The following is a 14,208-nucleotide window of genomic DNA, read 5'->3' as shown; positions in this document are numbered from 1 at the left end:
CTTAGATGGAATGAATGTGTTGGAGATTTTGCAGAGGAACAAGAGAAGTAGAAGATTGAGTGGTGTAGTCTTTATAGAGGAAATGGTGCTTAGAAAAACATGGTCAAAAGCTTGATACATGGAGGAGAATATGGACTTTTTGTCAAATAAGGCAAGTTGTCATCTCAATCATTCACTATACCATAACAGGAAAGAATCTTACATCTCGTCCCTTAAAATGATGGCTAACAAGTACGGCTGTCGTTTGAAATCCGTGTGCCGTCATTTGGGAACCTTGCTTTGATATGATTTTTTCAAAAGTCTTGTCTTGATTTGAAAGATGTGATGGTGATGCGACTAATATCTATTTTTCTTTTGTATGTTTCAGATGTACACGGTGTAGTGATCAATAGAAGCACGAAATGAAGGTGGAGGTGTGCGAGCTCGGGGCTGCGCGGCTCGATGTCGGTGCCAACCATCAACCCGACACCTTTACGATTGTGCACACCCACCGAGACTCGGAGCACGTCTCATCTTTTTGTTGTATTCTCGCTATTCAAGTTGTGTTAAAAGAGCTCATAAATTTTTATACCGCATTTAGTAAAACTATTAAGCGTCTTCTTCATTATCATCGCGATCATGCGCATTTTAATTCACAAACAAACGAGAATAACAACTAATGCAAGTTCGAGTTGATTCCAGTACAAGAGACCATTCTACGGGTGTTGATTAACCGCTAGATAATTGTTCAAGTGATATGGATGATAAGAATAAATGATGGGATTTCGAGTATGCTTGAAGGTTAATATGGTTTGGTTAATATATGAAATCTTATTATGCTTGAAGGTTGAATGATATTGATAGTCTCAAGTTTTCGGTGCTGTGTTAATTTAAGGGTGCGTCCAACTGATCAGGAGAAAATCCCAACCAAGCTGAGTCGTTGGCACGACAACCGGAATCTGGTATCAAATAAATTCCTCAACCCACTTCTACTGGCTAGTATAGTGGAGGTAAGGGTCGAATCCCACAGAGATGGACACGTTCGGATAATTGTGGTGATAATATGGAAGGTTTTGGTTAGCTACCACGCTTTGGGGTTGAGTTCTACCTAGGCGTAAAATTAAAGATGGTACTCTACTGACTGGGTGGCGTGAAAGTGACCGACATGTGGTTGTGTACGTGAAAATAGGGGACAAGGTGTCTCAGAGACATGTGAAAAGTAGACAGTTACTAAATAAGGAAATTTAAAACAACAGGGGATATGTGGTGGCTGAGTGGCACTCTGACAGGTGTGGAGGGTACGAACTTAAAGTAAAGGACAAAAGCAAAAAGTAACTAAAAAGCAAAAGTGGTCCTAGAAAATGTGGATTGTGATGTTTTCTTATTCAACAAGTATGCACAAAAATTACATGAACATAAACTCCGTGGATGAACTCAGATTCACAACTTCAAACATAAGATTCATAAATTAAAAGGCTTAAACTTGAAGATTAACGACTAATAATCCGAGATTACTCCTACTGACTAACATGCAAGGTGGCAACAGCAACGCAGGACGAAAAACTCATGCACAAAACATTAAACCTAAACAAAGAACTTGAAATTCTAGTTAACAAATCCGGATCTAGCTTACTCAAACAAAGACATGCATAAACACTTAGAAAATAAACGTGATAACTAGATCTAACTTTCTTAGGCAGAATGAAGCAGATTCAAACCAAAGAGAGATGCGTAAAACAAACTTCATAACTAAAACGTTTGGATCTTAACGAAATTACTTCAAAAGGCAACAAGATTTAAGTTTGCAACAGATCCAACAAAGAAAACAAGTAAAGATTAAACTAAAAAAGCGACTAAAGATTATTTTTACCACTTCGGGCGATGAAACTGCTACTACTACAAGATGAACTGGCTGGAACGGTGAATGATGATTCTCTGGTGGACGTCTAGAACTTCAGGTAACCATGAGAGAATTCTAGCTAAGTGTAGTGGCCGAATGAGAACTAAGAACTCCTTCTCTCTCTCCAAGTGGCTTCTTTTATAGGGAGGCTTGCCCTTACTTTTAGGGTAGACTTCCTTCGCGAAATGACTCTCTTGCCCTTGTTTACGGTTGATCATCCCAACAATCCTTCTTCTCCATCTCGAGCCTTCTCTCTGGCATGCATCCTGGTCAGTATTGCACCCTTCTAGCGCTCTTTACACCTGAGTTGTCTGAACCGTCTCCTACTGACTTGGACCCCTTTATCCTGCACACTTAAGCAACTTCTTTGCGGATAATACATGTAAATCACGACATACTGACCAGTAACCAAGGCTTAGAATACGACTTATCACATATTAATCTAGTGTCTTGAGAATGAAAATTGGAGTAAAATTACTAATCCTCCCTACATAGTTCGCCCTTTTCAAAATTTAGATTTTCAATAGCTTACACAACCAAATCTACATAACAGAGAGTGTCTTAAATCATAGTCGAGTACATAGACAAATGTTCCCAAATGTAGCAAACAAGCATTCATCTTTGGGGCATCCTCTACAAAGGTTGGAAATTAGGTAGCAAACAAGATTCATCTTTGGGGCATCCTTTACGTAGTTTGAAAGCCTTACTGTGCGCAAGGAAGAAAAAAATAAAGAAAAGATCAAATATGAATAAAAAAGCAACAAGTCATAGCGCAATACTTTTTGAGTTCGAAGACTAATCCATACCACTGCCCACATTTTGTGTGCTAACTCATCTCTGAATCGGTTTCAGCCAGTAATGGACTCAATTCCATCGACGTAGTCGGTATCTCTCGGCTCGTCCTCAGTACTCCCATCCTCAGACCAATTGTCAATCAATTTATCTAATGGATCCACTGCCATCTTGCCCCACACGTAATTATGGAGTAAGAAGCAATACATGATGAGACTAATTTGAACTTTAATAGGCTAAAACGAAGCACTCCTTAAAATTCTCCATCGCATCTTAAGAATAACGAAGACCCTTTCAATCACGTTTGTAGCTTTGGTGTGTCGCATATTGTACAGCTCTATAGGATTCCGAGGCTTAACAGTATCCGGCCCCCATTCTTTTAGGTGGTACCTTATGCCTCTATAGGGGGTAAGAAACTCATGGCTATTGGCATAGCCAATTTCGCTAGCAAAGTTAATAGTTTCCTAATTCAAATAAAGTTGTTTTCAAACATTCCAACCCAAAATTACTTCAATTACAAAAAATAGCTTATATAATTGAGTAGATTACCAATAGGGACGTTGAAGCCATTAGGTCGATTAACGGTGTTCCTCAAAACACGAGCATCTCCCGCAGATCCTTCCTACCCAGGCAAGACATATGTGAAATGCATGTACCCGTCTCACGTAGTTAAAGTGCTCGTGGTGAGTTGGCCCTTCCTATTCCTGAATTTCGTTGTCTTCATTACGGACTAACACATTGATGAATGTTCCATCAAGGGCATCGAGACAACCCTAAAAACATTGTCAAGTATTAACAAATATTGTGGAATGCATAAGCTTTCATATTTATCACAGGTGCATACCTGAAATGCTCTTCCACCTCCAATCGACGCATCATTCATTGATCGGCTCAGGGTTGACAAGGAATATAGTGCATCTTTATAACCGCTGCCATGACCTCGTGCACGTACCAAGAGACTTCTCCTGTGTGTCCCGACCTTCAAAAGTTGAATCCGACAACACTCTTCTTGTGATGTGCTAAGACACCAAGGAAGATGGCTACTTGCTCCTCGATACACAAGAACCGTATGTCGCGTAACCTTCAAAAGTTGAATCCGACAACACTCTTCTTGTGATGTGCTAAGACACCAAGGAAGATGGCTACTTGCTCCTCGATACACAAGAACTGTATGTCGCGTAACCCACCAAGCTATAGGAAAATTCCACACAACCTACTTAAAGCATTGCGATCCATCCAGTGTTAACGAGACAATCTGTATCGGTAACACCCACAAGTTGTTTCATGTGACTAATCTGAGTAGGTACTCGGCCTAGAATGCTATATGGTAGAACAGTCTGCAGTCACCTTCTCTTTCTCTATTTGTTTAATTGACTAAAGATCTGATGCAAAATAGAAAACCTTGCTACTTGATAATTTCGCGTAATGTCATCAACCAAAACCATCACATGTTTTTCTTCGCAAATCGATTCATGATGACCAACAAGCAGAATTAGTCCCTAACAAAATTTTGAAGATGCAATTAAAATAAACAAATTAGTCAAAATTCGATTCAATTGTAATGTTATTTCTTAATGACAATTTCGTATTAATAACCCACACCCCACAGTAGTAGACAACCACACTGAATTTCACAAATAAATTTCCAAAGCGGATCAAAATTCACAATTTAATTGAACAAATCGAAGTTCACTTTTTCATTATAAACAAGAGTAAACGTCAATTTTGATCCTAAACATATGACCAAAATACGAATTTGGTCCAAAACATTCACGTTTTGAAAAAAAGATCCATAACAAATGAAAATGTCGACGAAGTAGTCCTTTTTTTATGGTTCCGTCAAAAAACTAACGGTTAACACTAATTGCACAGTGGCATGACCGTTAGTTTTTTACGGAACCGTATAAAAAGGACCACTCCGACAAAGATTTCATTTGTTATGGGGCTGTTTTTCAAAAAATGAATGTTTTGGACCAAATTCGTATTTTGGTCATAGGACCAAAAATGACCTTTACTCCATAAACAATTCAGAATTAATTTCGCCCAAAAAAGGTAATATAACGAAGACGACGATGTCGGCAAGTAATAACATCATGACAGGATCTAATTGATTGTTGTTTAAAAAGAACAAACTTTGGACCAATTTAAAAACGCAAGCGTCAATCTCCGGAGGCGGCGACCTACTGCGCTCAATTTGCAGCGCATGAGGTTCTAAATTGGTAGTTGGTAGTCTCTAGAGTAAAATGAGTCGATATTGGAAAAGGGGAATCAACCTTCCCCATTGCGAACAGATGATAGTATCAAAGTTATTTTGTTTTTCTAACTTGATCATTGTTCTGGACCAAGATATGCATCGTAGGTAGGGGTGAGAAAAAAACCGAAAACCGAATATCCGAATCGAACCAAACAGAAATTTTGAAATTCGGTTCGGCTTTTTCGGTTTTTCGGTTTGGTTCGGTTTTAAAAATAAAAAAAATTCGGTTTTTCGGTTCGGTTCGGTTCGGGCGAAAAAAAAACCGAAAAACCGAAAAATCGAATTATATTTTAAATATAATATTATATATATTTATTCTATTAATTTAAATATATTATATCATATATATAATATATACTTTGAATATATTTTATATCGTATGTATTATATATATTCTATTAATTTTATATTATATATTATATATTTTAATTTATATTAGTATATATAAAATAAATAAATATTATATATATTAATATATACTCCACATTTTTTTCGGTTTTTCGGTTTTTGTTGAAAATTTCGGTTTTTTGGTTTAATTCGATTTTTTAAGTTCGATTTTTCGATTTTCGGTTATTCAGTTTTTCGGTTCGGTTCGGTTTTGATTTTCAAGGAAATTCGATTTTTCGGTTTGGTTCGATTTGGACAAAAACCGAACCGAAAAATCGAATGCACGATTAGGGGTAATTGTCAGTACGTAAACCATGAATTACAACCTTTATTAATTGGGCCTTTGTCTTTTACATGGGCCACACAGTGTTGTCATATTAGAAACCAAACAAAAGATATAGCCCTTTAGTTGCAGCAAAATGCTCCTATGTGATAAACCAAAGGTCCCTTCAACAACTACTCCCTTCATCCCATGAGGTTTACATTCTTGAATGGCCCTGGTAATTAGAAATTATTTGGTGGAGTAAGTAGAGAAAAGAAAGTAACTGAATATTTTATTTAAATTAGAAGAGAGAGGAATTTATTTTCAAATATAGAAAATGGACATCTTGTGTGAGACAAACTAAAAAGAAAATGTGGATATCTTGAATGGGAAGAAAGAGTAGTATTTAACTTTGAATTTGAACCTTAAATTAGAAATAGTTTATGAGGAAAAGCTAGAGTTAGTAAGTACTAGTAAAAGAACATGATGTGCTGATTCTTCTTCAGAGCTATGTCTATGCAAGTACAAGATCAAGCCGTACAAAACTTTCCACAAACTAAACTCATATTTGCCACCCTTCAGTTTGAGGTCCCATCTTGTTGAAAGCGTTCATGCAAATGGGGGTTTAAATTCCAACATCCAAGCATCTCCCATTCAAATCATAACCCGAAATCAAGCTCGGCTCGCTTCAGCACCGATGTCACTCTAGCAAAAAACTCTGGTTCTTGTTCTTTTATATCTTCCAATGACCTCACCTCGTGTTCATCAGCCTGCAACCAAGACTCCATTTTTCTCAGTCAATCAGTTTAGATTCTATTTCTCTTTCTTAAATAGATTCCCAGTCGTTTTTGGGATGGCCTGACTGATTATATTTGCACCAGAACATATAGAATGATCGTCCTCACGTTATTCCTCATAAATGTTGGATATATTTTCGGCAGACAAGCGTGAAAATGAAAAACAAAATCTGCTGCCTCAAGACAGTCAAAATGCATACCTCTTTGAATTTTAGGAGAACTAGATTTGAGACTGAAGCTGGTTTCGTGCGATCCCATCTGAAATGATAAGATGGACATGGTCATAACAAATGATGAGAGTACGACTACCGACCAAAGATCTACGTAAATAAATGCTAAATTATGCAACTGCATGTTCGTTTAACCCGAGCAGAATGCCAAAAGCGGCGGATAGGACGCGAGCAGAATGCCAAAAGCGGATAGGACACATTCGCATTAGAAGGTAAAGGAAAAGGAAATGGAAATGTTGCTGCCAAGGCTTCATGAGTGACTATTAGAAAGACTCCCACTAAACATCTACCTTAATTCCTCATAAATTTATACAGTTTCATATCTTTGTTAAACTCTTGAAAAAAAATCATCTGCAACAGACCATTCAGATCTGTTCTTACCTGATAAGCATTAAATCATTGACTGAACGCCACATTCCACGTCCAACATCTTTAGGTGATTCATCTCTAGCACTTCGGCCATGCCACAACTCTTTAACTATATACATAACCTCCTCAACATCCACCTAGAAGATTAACAAATCACCATATCACATGACACAAATTACAGCAAGTATAAGTTCGTTGAATGGCAAGATATTAATTATCAAAAGATGGTGCACGACAAGGGAGTATGGTGCTTCAGCTGCAGCCATAGCATTCAAAGTAAAGTAAATAATATATTCATGCTTCAGCACATTAACCAGCTATAGGTGAATGGTGCTTGCTAGAGTTGGTGGGCAGTAAAATTTAAATTTCATTCCGTGCTGATTTAGGTTTAATTACTTGGAATCCACAAATCAATAGCCCCACTATCCAGCTTGAGACCATGCAATTTATCACCCAATAGCATAAAAAAATAATAGTACTCCCTCCGTCCCTAAAATATAGACAACATTTGAAATGGCATGGATCTTAATGCACAATTGGTAAAGTAAGAGAGAGATAGAAAGAAAAAGTGATTGGAGTATTGTTAGTGGAGAATGAGACCCACCTCATTAGAGAGAAAAAATTTCCTTAAATAGAATTGGTCTATTTTTAAGGGACATCCCAAAATGGCAAATGTGATATATTTTTAAGGGACGGAGGGAGTACTACTTTACAACAAATGGAAGTGACAGGATTATCAAAATATTAGAGAAGATCACAGACAACTAACAGGCAGCCTACAAGTTTAGCATGAGAAATCCCATTAGTAATTCAGGTTACTATAATTCTTTAAGCTGCTTTGCAGGTGCTAGTGTGCTTGGGATTCAGCTTTTAGAGATGTCAGTGTCCTGGAGTAGTAACGTCTATTTTCTGGATTACCAACAAAGTAGGCTTCTGCGCTCCTAATTATACTTGGTATGCCAATGTGTGATTGTTTTATTTACACCAGCCATAACTGGCAACATATCACACAATATAATGCATAATTGATTACCTGAACTTGCTTTGCTGTACCGAATTGTAGCTCTTCATGCTCAATCAGACGCTGATGGAGGACTCGGTAATGATCTGTATCAAAATTAACAACTGGCTCCACATGAACTTGCAATTCTGCTAATTGTGTTACAACATATGAAGCCATGACTTGTCCGAAAATTGCTGGAATCGTTCCCAGGACAGGAATGATGCGAACTCGAAAACCTGGAACAATCTGATTACCAACTTCATTAAACTAATCATTTTTAATTTCTTCATGAGCATAACTGAAAGGCTTTGATCTTCTAGAAGTATATCATTCTATGTGTAAACGATGTCTGCTGCAAATAGCTAATTACACAAACATGCCTCATATAGTCGAATAAAAGTATTAAAAGCTTACTTGATAATCTGAAGGATTTTCTTCTTCCCCATTTGGTGCTTTGAAAGGAAGCAGTTTTGCCTTGGGTTTCTCCAGTGAAAACACTACAGGAATACCACCTTCAATACCATGTTCCTTCCTTAAGCGGTACCTAACCTGATAACTGATACGTTTAAGAGTTCAACTCGGCCAGTAATAGATTTACTTTATATCAGGCGTTTGATGTGATAAAACTGTAGAGCTCCAAACCATGACAGGTCTAAATTATTTGTTTTCTTAAATTTTTGGCAGAGAAAAGTAGTGGCAAAGGATCTAGTTGACAGCGAATAAGGATGACATAATGCAGCCAAAAATCAAGAAGCTAATATCCAACTTAAGAGTTTCCAATAAGAATAACCATCTCAGATTAATTATGTTAGACATTCTTGAACAAAGGCTTCACAGAATCATAGAATCAACCTGAATCCACTCAAACTGATATGTAACAATGAAACTGATGAAGCACAAGGATTTTGTTTTATGTACTTTGCATGGAAAAACTTAAGACGAACTACACCGATTAATTACTGTATAAGGCAGGTAAATAAAGTGAAAATAAAGAGATCAACTCAGTACTGCACGAGATAATGGATCATTGGATGATTCTCTCAAGTCAGCCACACGTATTCTTGTTGGATCAGCTCTTGCCCCAGCTCCAGTAGCAGATAGAACTTTCAATCCACGCCGAACACATGCAGCAAGAAGAGCCACCTACAAAAGATGACGAGCCAATATGTGGAGTTTAGAGAAAGAAAGCCTACATTTTATTGAAGTCACGACTAATATTAATAAAAGAAAATGTCATTAGACATCGGAGTGGAAAGACCATGAGTTGTATACAATATTTTCTGCCACTTATGCATTTCTCTACAACAACATCCATGTGATCGAAGTATAATCTTATGGCCAATTAGAGTTTAGGTTTTCTTAGTAGAGTTCCTTAGTCATGCAGCCTTATTACCTTCATTAAGCTTATAAGCTAAAAGATAAAAATAATTTGATACGACCCAAGCTCTTTAAGTATATTTTTAGATACATTAACCAACTAATAATGTTATCTACCGGAAACTGTCCACGCAGATAGCATAACTGTTGAAAAGGAAGTTCATAAGTACATCAAGAGTTAACAGCTCCGAAGTTGAGAATATAAACGTTAAGTTACAATCAACAAACAAAAGATAAGAAAAGGCTTCACCTTTGTGTCAATGTTATCAATGCAATCTAAAACAAAATCAGGGTTCCCGGAAAGAATTTCATCTTCAGATGATGAATCATATAGCATCACTTTTGCATCTACATGACACTCTGGGAATATTGCTGAGAAATGCTTCTTCAGACATATGGCTTTCGGGGTACCAACATCCTCCCTAGTCGCAACTGCATGTCTATTCAACGATGAAACTGAGACCTTTGCAACAAAATAATAATCAGTTCTTAATGCATTGTGCAATAGCAGAATTTTGTGCAAGCAAGAACTCGCTAAAAATCTCGAGTACAATATGAAGAATATTCAGGATCTGATCTGCATTTCATCAAGCACCCAGGACTGCAAAGTTTAGAGATCAATACTTCTGTGACATAAATGTCATAAGAACCTTTCAGTAGTTTCCTCAGTTATCAGAGAAAAAAAACAAAAGTATAATACTATCTCCAGGTGTAGTTTCCTTATAGCATATTTTTTCCCCTTGAATTATAATTTACCTTGGTGAGTGATAGAAAGTCCACAAAACATGAAGACATGATTTAGGAAACATGAGGCAAAGTGGCAAAGAGGGAGCATTTACTAAGTTGAGATACCTGGTCAAAATCAACAAGAAGAAGCTTGCCAACACCAGACCTCAAAAGCATAGATGCAGCATGACTCCCGACTCCTCCAAGACCAATGACAACAACAAAAGAAGATACTACATTTTTCTGGTGTTCCAAGCCAAAGAACTGAATATTCCTGATGAAATTAACAAGGTGTTAAAGCTCAAACTGAAATGTTGTACGTGTTTACATATTTCAACTAGCAAGATAATCACAAGCAGCAGGAGAAAATTGTGGGATAAAAAAAAAGAAAAGAAAAAGAAACCAGAAGCGAGCTATTGTTACCTTGTAAGTTGTTCAGACACAATATCATCCATCAGCAGATCAGTGCCATCCACACCATGATTCACACTTTCCACGAACTTACATTCTGCATCAAGAACAACTGGTTTAACATTTACATGCTAACAACACATCAATATAATGAATTCATGTTGCAACAGCAAGCATTCCTCTAGAGACCATAATGCTGATAGATATCTATAAAATGCGTTTCCAGGTGATAATTCAAAAAAAACAGCTGCATGGGCAGAGAAATATCCACGAAATATGAGTAAAAATCACAAAATTGTCTTCTACTTTGAGGCATATTATAGACACTTCATAAAACAGATCAAAAGGAAGTATTTTAAAACAGATGAACCACACATTTGGGTTGCATATTATATTATCATGCCGCTACAAATGAAACGTGTCTCAAATTACTAAACATTTGATAAATTGGTGTGAGTTGCACACAAGAAGTTTAATCTATGATTGCAAACAATATACTTCCTCCGTCCCTATGTAGTCAAGTCGTATTCATTTTTGGGTTGTACCACTGTAACTGAGTCATTTCTTTTTCTTGGCAAAAAGCAACCTATTTCTTCTCTGTTACTTTACTCTCTCTTCATCTATCCACCTTTTTCCTTACCTACTTTATTCTCCCTTCACTTGACTCAATTTTAACACAAATTTGTTAAATTTCGTGCCGAAAAGAATTGTCTCTAAGATAATCACGAATGAGTATCTAAGAATGACCCCAAACAAGTGAAGTAAAAAGCACATGGAATTTTTTTTCAAACAAATCATATGATTATGCATATATGTGTGTGTTCGTGAGTGATTAGGATAGAGAAGTAGCATACCTTTGGATTCAATGGAGTCCACATTAGCACCCTCCCCTCCAATCCGTCTGTGCAAATGATCAAGAAAAGTTCACAAGCTTAGATTCAAATCTAGAGTAATGATAGCTGAATAAACCCTAGTTGCTAGCCTATAGGAATAAGAAACTGATGTCCATAAAAACATCATTTACAATGAAATCAAATAATTTAGTATAAAAGAACACTTGATTATTCAAGTGGCGTGCGCTCCTGCGGCTTACCTGGGGAGAAGTTTGACGAGAGCAAGGGTAGCGGCAGAACCAATTAGAGCTCCGGCCCCAAGCAACACCACATATTTCCCTCGCTCTCCCATCTCTCTCTCTCTGTTCGAGCGGCCAACTACGGGGTGTTTTACTTAAAACCTTACAACATTGTAGAATGATTTTAAAAAATGTAATAAATATATTTGGCAGTTGCCTATTGTTGAATTAATTAAATCATACTCCTTTCATCCTTAAAATATACTTCCTCCGTCCCATAATAATTGTCACTCGTATTGTAGGCACGAGTTTTAAGAAAGGTAAAGAAAAATTGATTGAAAAAAGTTAGTGGAAGGTGAGACCTACTTTTTTATATTATCTATACTATACTTAAAAGCTTGGTTTCAAATTTGCGATTTGGGGGAAAGTTGTAAAAGTCATCCGCCAATTTGCAATTCCATCTGTTAACCAATGGATTAAGCTCTGCAACATTTTTTAAGCATTGAAATCGGGTTTTCCCCCCAAAAAAGGGAGGGTTTCCTCCCCCCCCCCCAAAAAAAAGAGAGGGTTTTCCCCCCAAAGAAAAGAGCACTTTTCCCATCTTCATAATAGAAACTTCTCTATAGATACCAGTTGTCATTGCAAGCAATGCTTTTACTGCAGGTTCTTATTTCTCTCTCTACCCTCTTATTGTTGCTTTTATATCTGTCTTATTCTTCTTATTTTCTTTTAATCCGAATAACGTTGTTTATATTAACCATTTATTATTTTGCAGATAATAAAGGTAATATCTGTGTGTTTTTACGTTTTTGTTTTAGTATTTTCTTATTTTCTTTTAATCCTTCGTTAAACGCTGATGATTTTTTATTTTGCAGATTATAAAGGTGAAATCTTTGTTGTTTCATTGTTTGTGTATTAGTATTGTTTCGTTTTCTTTTTTTTTCATTAGTTCATTAAATGTTGATGATTTCTTATTTTGCAGATTATAAAGGTGAAATCTTTGTTGTTTCATTGTTTGTGTTTTAGTATTGTTTCATTTTTATTTTTTTAATTAGTTCATTTTACGCTGATGATATTTTATTTTGCAGATTATAAAGGTGAGATCTTTGTTGTTTCATTCTTTGTATTTTAGTATTGTTTCCTCTTTGCTTTATTTTTAAATTTTATTTTATTATTTTAACAATATCTTCAATTCTTTTGCAGTAATCGTCTTCGAGTTTTAAGCAGGTGTTCGCCATTGTTCAGTATGGTTTTTGCAGGAAGAGCTGAGAACGATTTAATGGAGAGATAGTTTGAAGAGTGAAAGTGGACATGGTTGAACAGGCGAAAACGTAGTTTGAGTTTGGAAGATGGCTCAGACAATTGAGTAACTGTGTAAAGTTGTTACCATGTGTATATAGGGCAAATAGATAATGGAATAGTGAGTATTGGTCTCTTTGTGGAACTAATCGGTTGTACAATTTTTGGAATGTTGAATAGTGAGTTGAAGTTCAAACAATAATGGAATAACATTGAATTTGTCATGCATATTATTTTGTTTTAGTATTGAATGATGAGTATCTGTATCTTTGTGTAATTAAGCAGTTGTATAATATGTGGAATGTTGAATAATGAGTGGAAGTTCAAATAATAATAATCGAATAACATTGAATTTGTTATGCATATTTGTGTTTGTTAATACACACAAAACGCCAGGGCTTAATTGTAACATCCCACTTTTTTGAACCCTAATTTTCGAGACATAAAATTTTTGCATTAAATGCTTTTAATGCTATGAAGTATGTGGATTAATTGATGAGTGATTTATTACATGATTCTTTGTGACCTAATTACGATTTGGAGTTGAGTTTGAGTTGAATAGTCAAACTTGTTGATTATATGACGTGGCTATGGAATAGTCAGCATTGTGGAAAATATGACGTGGGCGTGGAATGGTCAAGGTCATTGAAAAATATGACGTGGAGGTGAAATTAGAATGGTGGAGTTTGTGATGTGGTTATATTTTGATGCGGGGTGAAATAATATTGTGGTGAAATATTTTTCCTAAGGGATGAGTGAGATTAAAATAGGAGCATCATTATTTTATTGGAATTTTCGACCACCCCTATTTATTGGAAAAGAATCCTATTTTTCTTGGATTTGATTATTGCTTGGGATAATCATTTAAATTAAATCCAAAGCCCGAATATTCCTTATTTATTCCATGCAAATTTCGACCCTATGCTACTCTAGGGTGATTTTCGAAAATCCCCCTATTTATGGGAGAAGGGATTATTTTATTATATTATTTGATCCCTTGTTTATTCTCTTCCATAAATAAATTTAAATATCCTAGCATATCTTACCATATCTAAAGAGATCTTGCCATATCTTATTTTAAATAATATTTGAAATTGATTCCTTGTGGAGGAATCAATAAAACACACCACTTTCCTATTTAATTGGGGAGATTATTATTTTTATTCTGCTCCGTGATATTTTATTCTACTCCGTGAAATATCTAAATTAAATCATAGGCTAATTAAATAGCCTAAAATTCGAAACCCCCTTTTTCCTCACCAGATTTAACGCCATTCCTCTCCCATATCTCTTCCAAATCTTTTATTTATTTAATTATGAGATTATATCTTGCACTCTATAAATAAGAGG

General features: G+C 36.0%; 1 protein-coding gene across 1 annotated transcript; it reads right to left on the bottom strand.

The window, feature by feature from the left end:
• Positions 1-5,979: 5,979 nt before the first annotated feature.
• On the bottom strand, positions 5,980-11,721 carry LOC125221969 (tRNA threonylcarbamoyladenosine dehydratase). The gene is made up of 11 exons (XM_048124365.1): positions 11,581-11,721; positions 11,342-11,388; positions 10,500-10,584; positions 10,203-10,350; positions 9,601-9,813; positions 8,982-9,116; positions 8,388-8,522; positions 8,004-8,219; positions 6,983-7,107; positions 6,572-6,629; positions 5,980-6,344 (listed from the first exon to the last, which is right to left on the bottom strand). Exons 1-11 carry the CDS (start codon positions 11,670-11,672, stop codon positions 6,234-6,236), a joined length of 1,365 nt encoding a protein of 454 aa, XP_047980322.1. The 5' UTR covers positions 11,673-11,721; the 3' UTR covers positions 5,980-6,233.
• Positions 11,722-14,208: the final 2,487 nt, after the last annotated feature.

The sequence above is a fragment of the Salvia hispanica genome, chromosome 1 (assembly GCF_023119035.1).
Source record: "Salvia hispanica cultivar TCC Black 2014 chromosome 1, UniMelb_Shisp_WGS_1.0, whole genome shotgun sequence".
NCBI lineage: Eukaryota > Viridiplantae > Streptophyta > Magnoliopsida > Lamiales > Lamiaceae > Salvia > Salvia hispanica.
This window is presented reverse-complemented; position numbering and strand designations above follow the sequence as displayed.

Bases quoted from the DNA above. Each gene is read 5' to 3' on its own strand.
- LOC125221969 (XM_048124365.1), bottom strand. From the start codon at position 11,672: ATGGGAGAGCGAGGGAAATATGTGGTGTTGCTTGGGGCCGGAGCTCTA. The intron at 8,220-8,387 runs GTAAGCTTTTAA...GTTGGTAATCAG, and splicing joins AAAATCCTTCAGATTATCAA to ATTGTTCCAGGTTTTCGAGT. The intron at 6,345-6,571 runs GTATGCATTTTG...TCTTGGTTGCAG, and splicing joins TTCTCCTAAAATTCAAAGAG to GCTGATGAACACGAGGTGAG.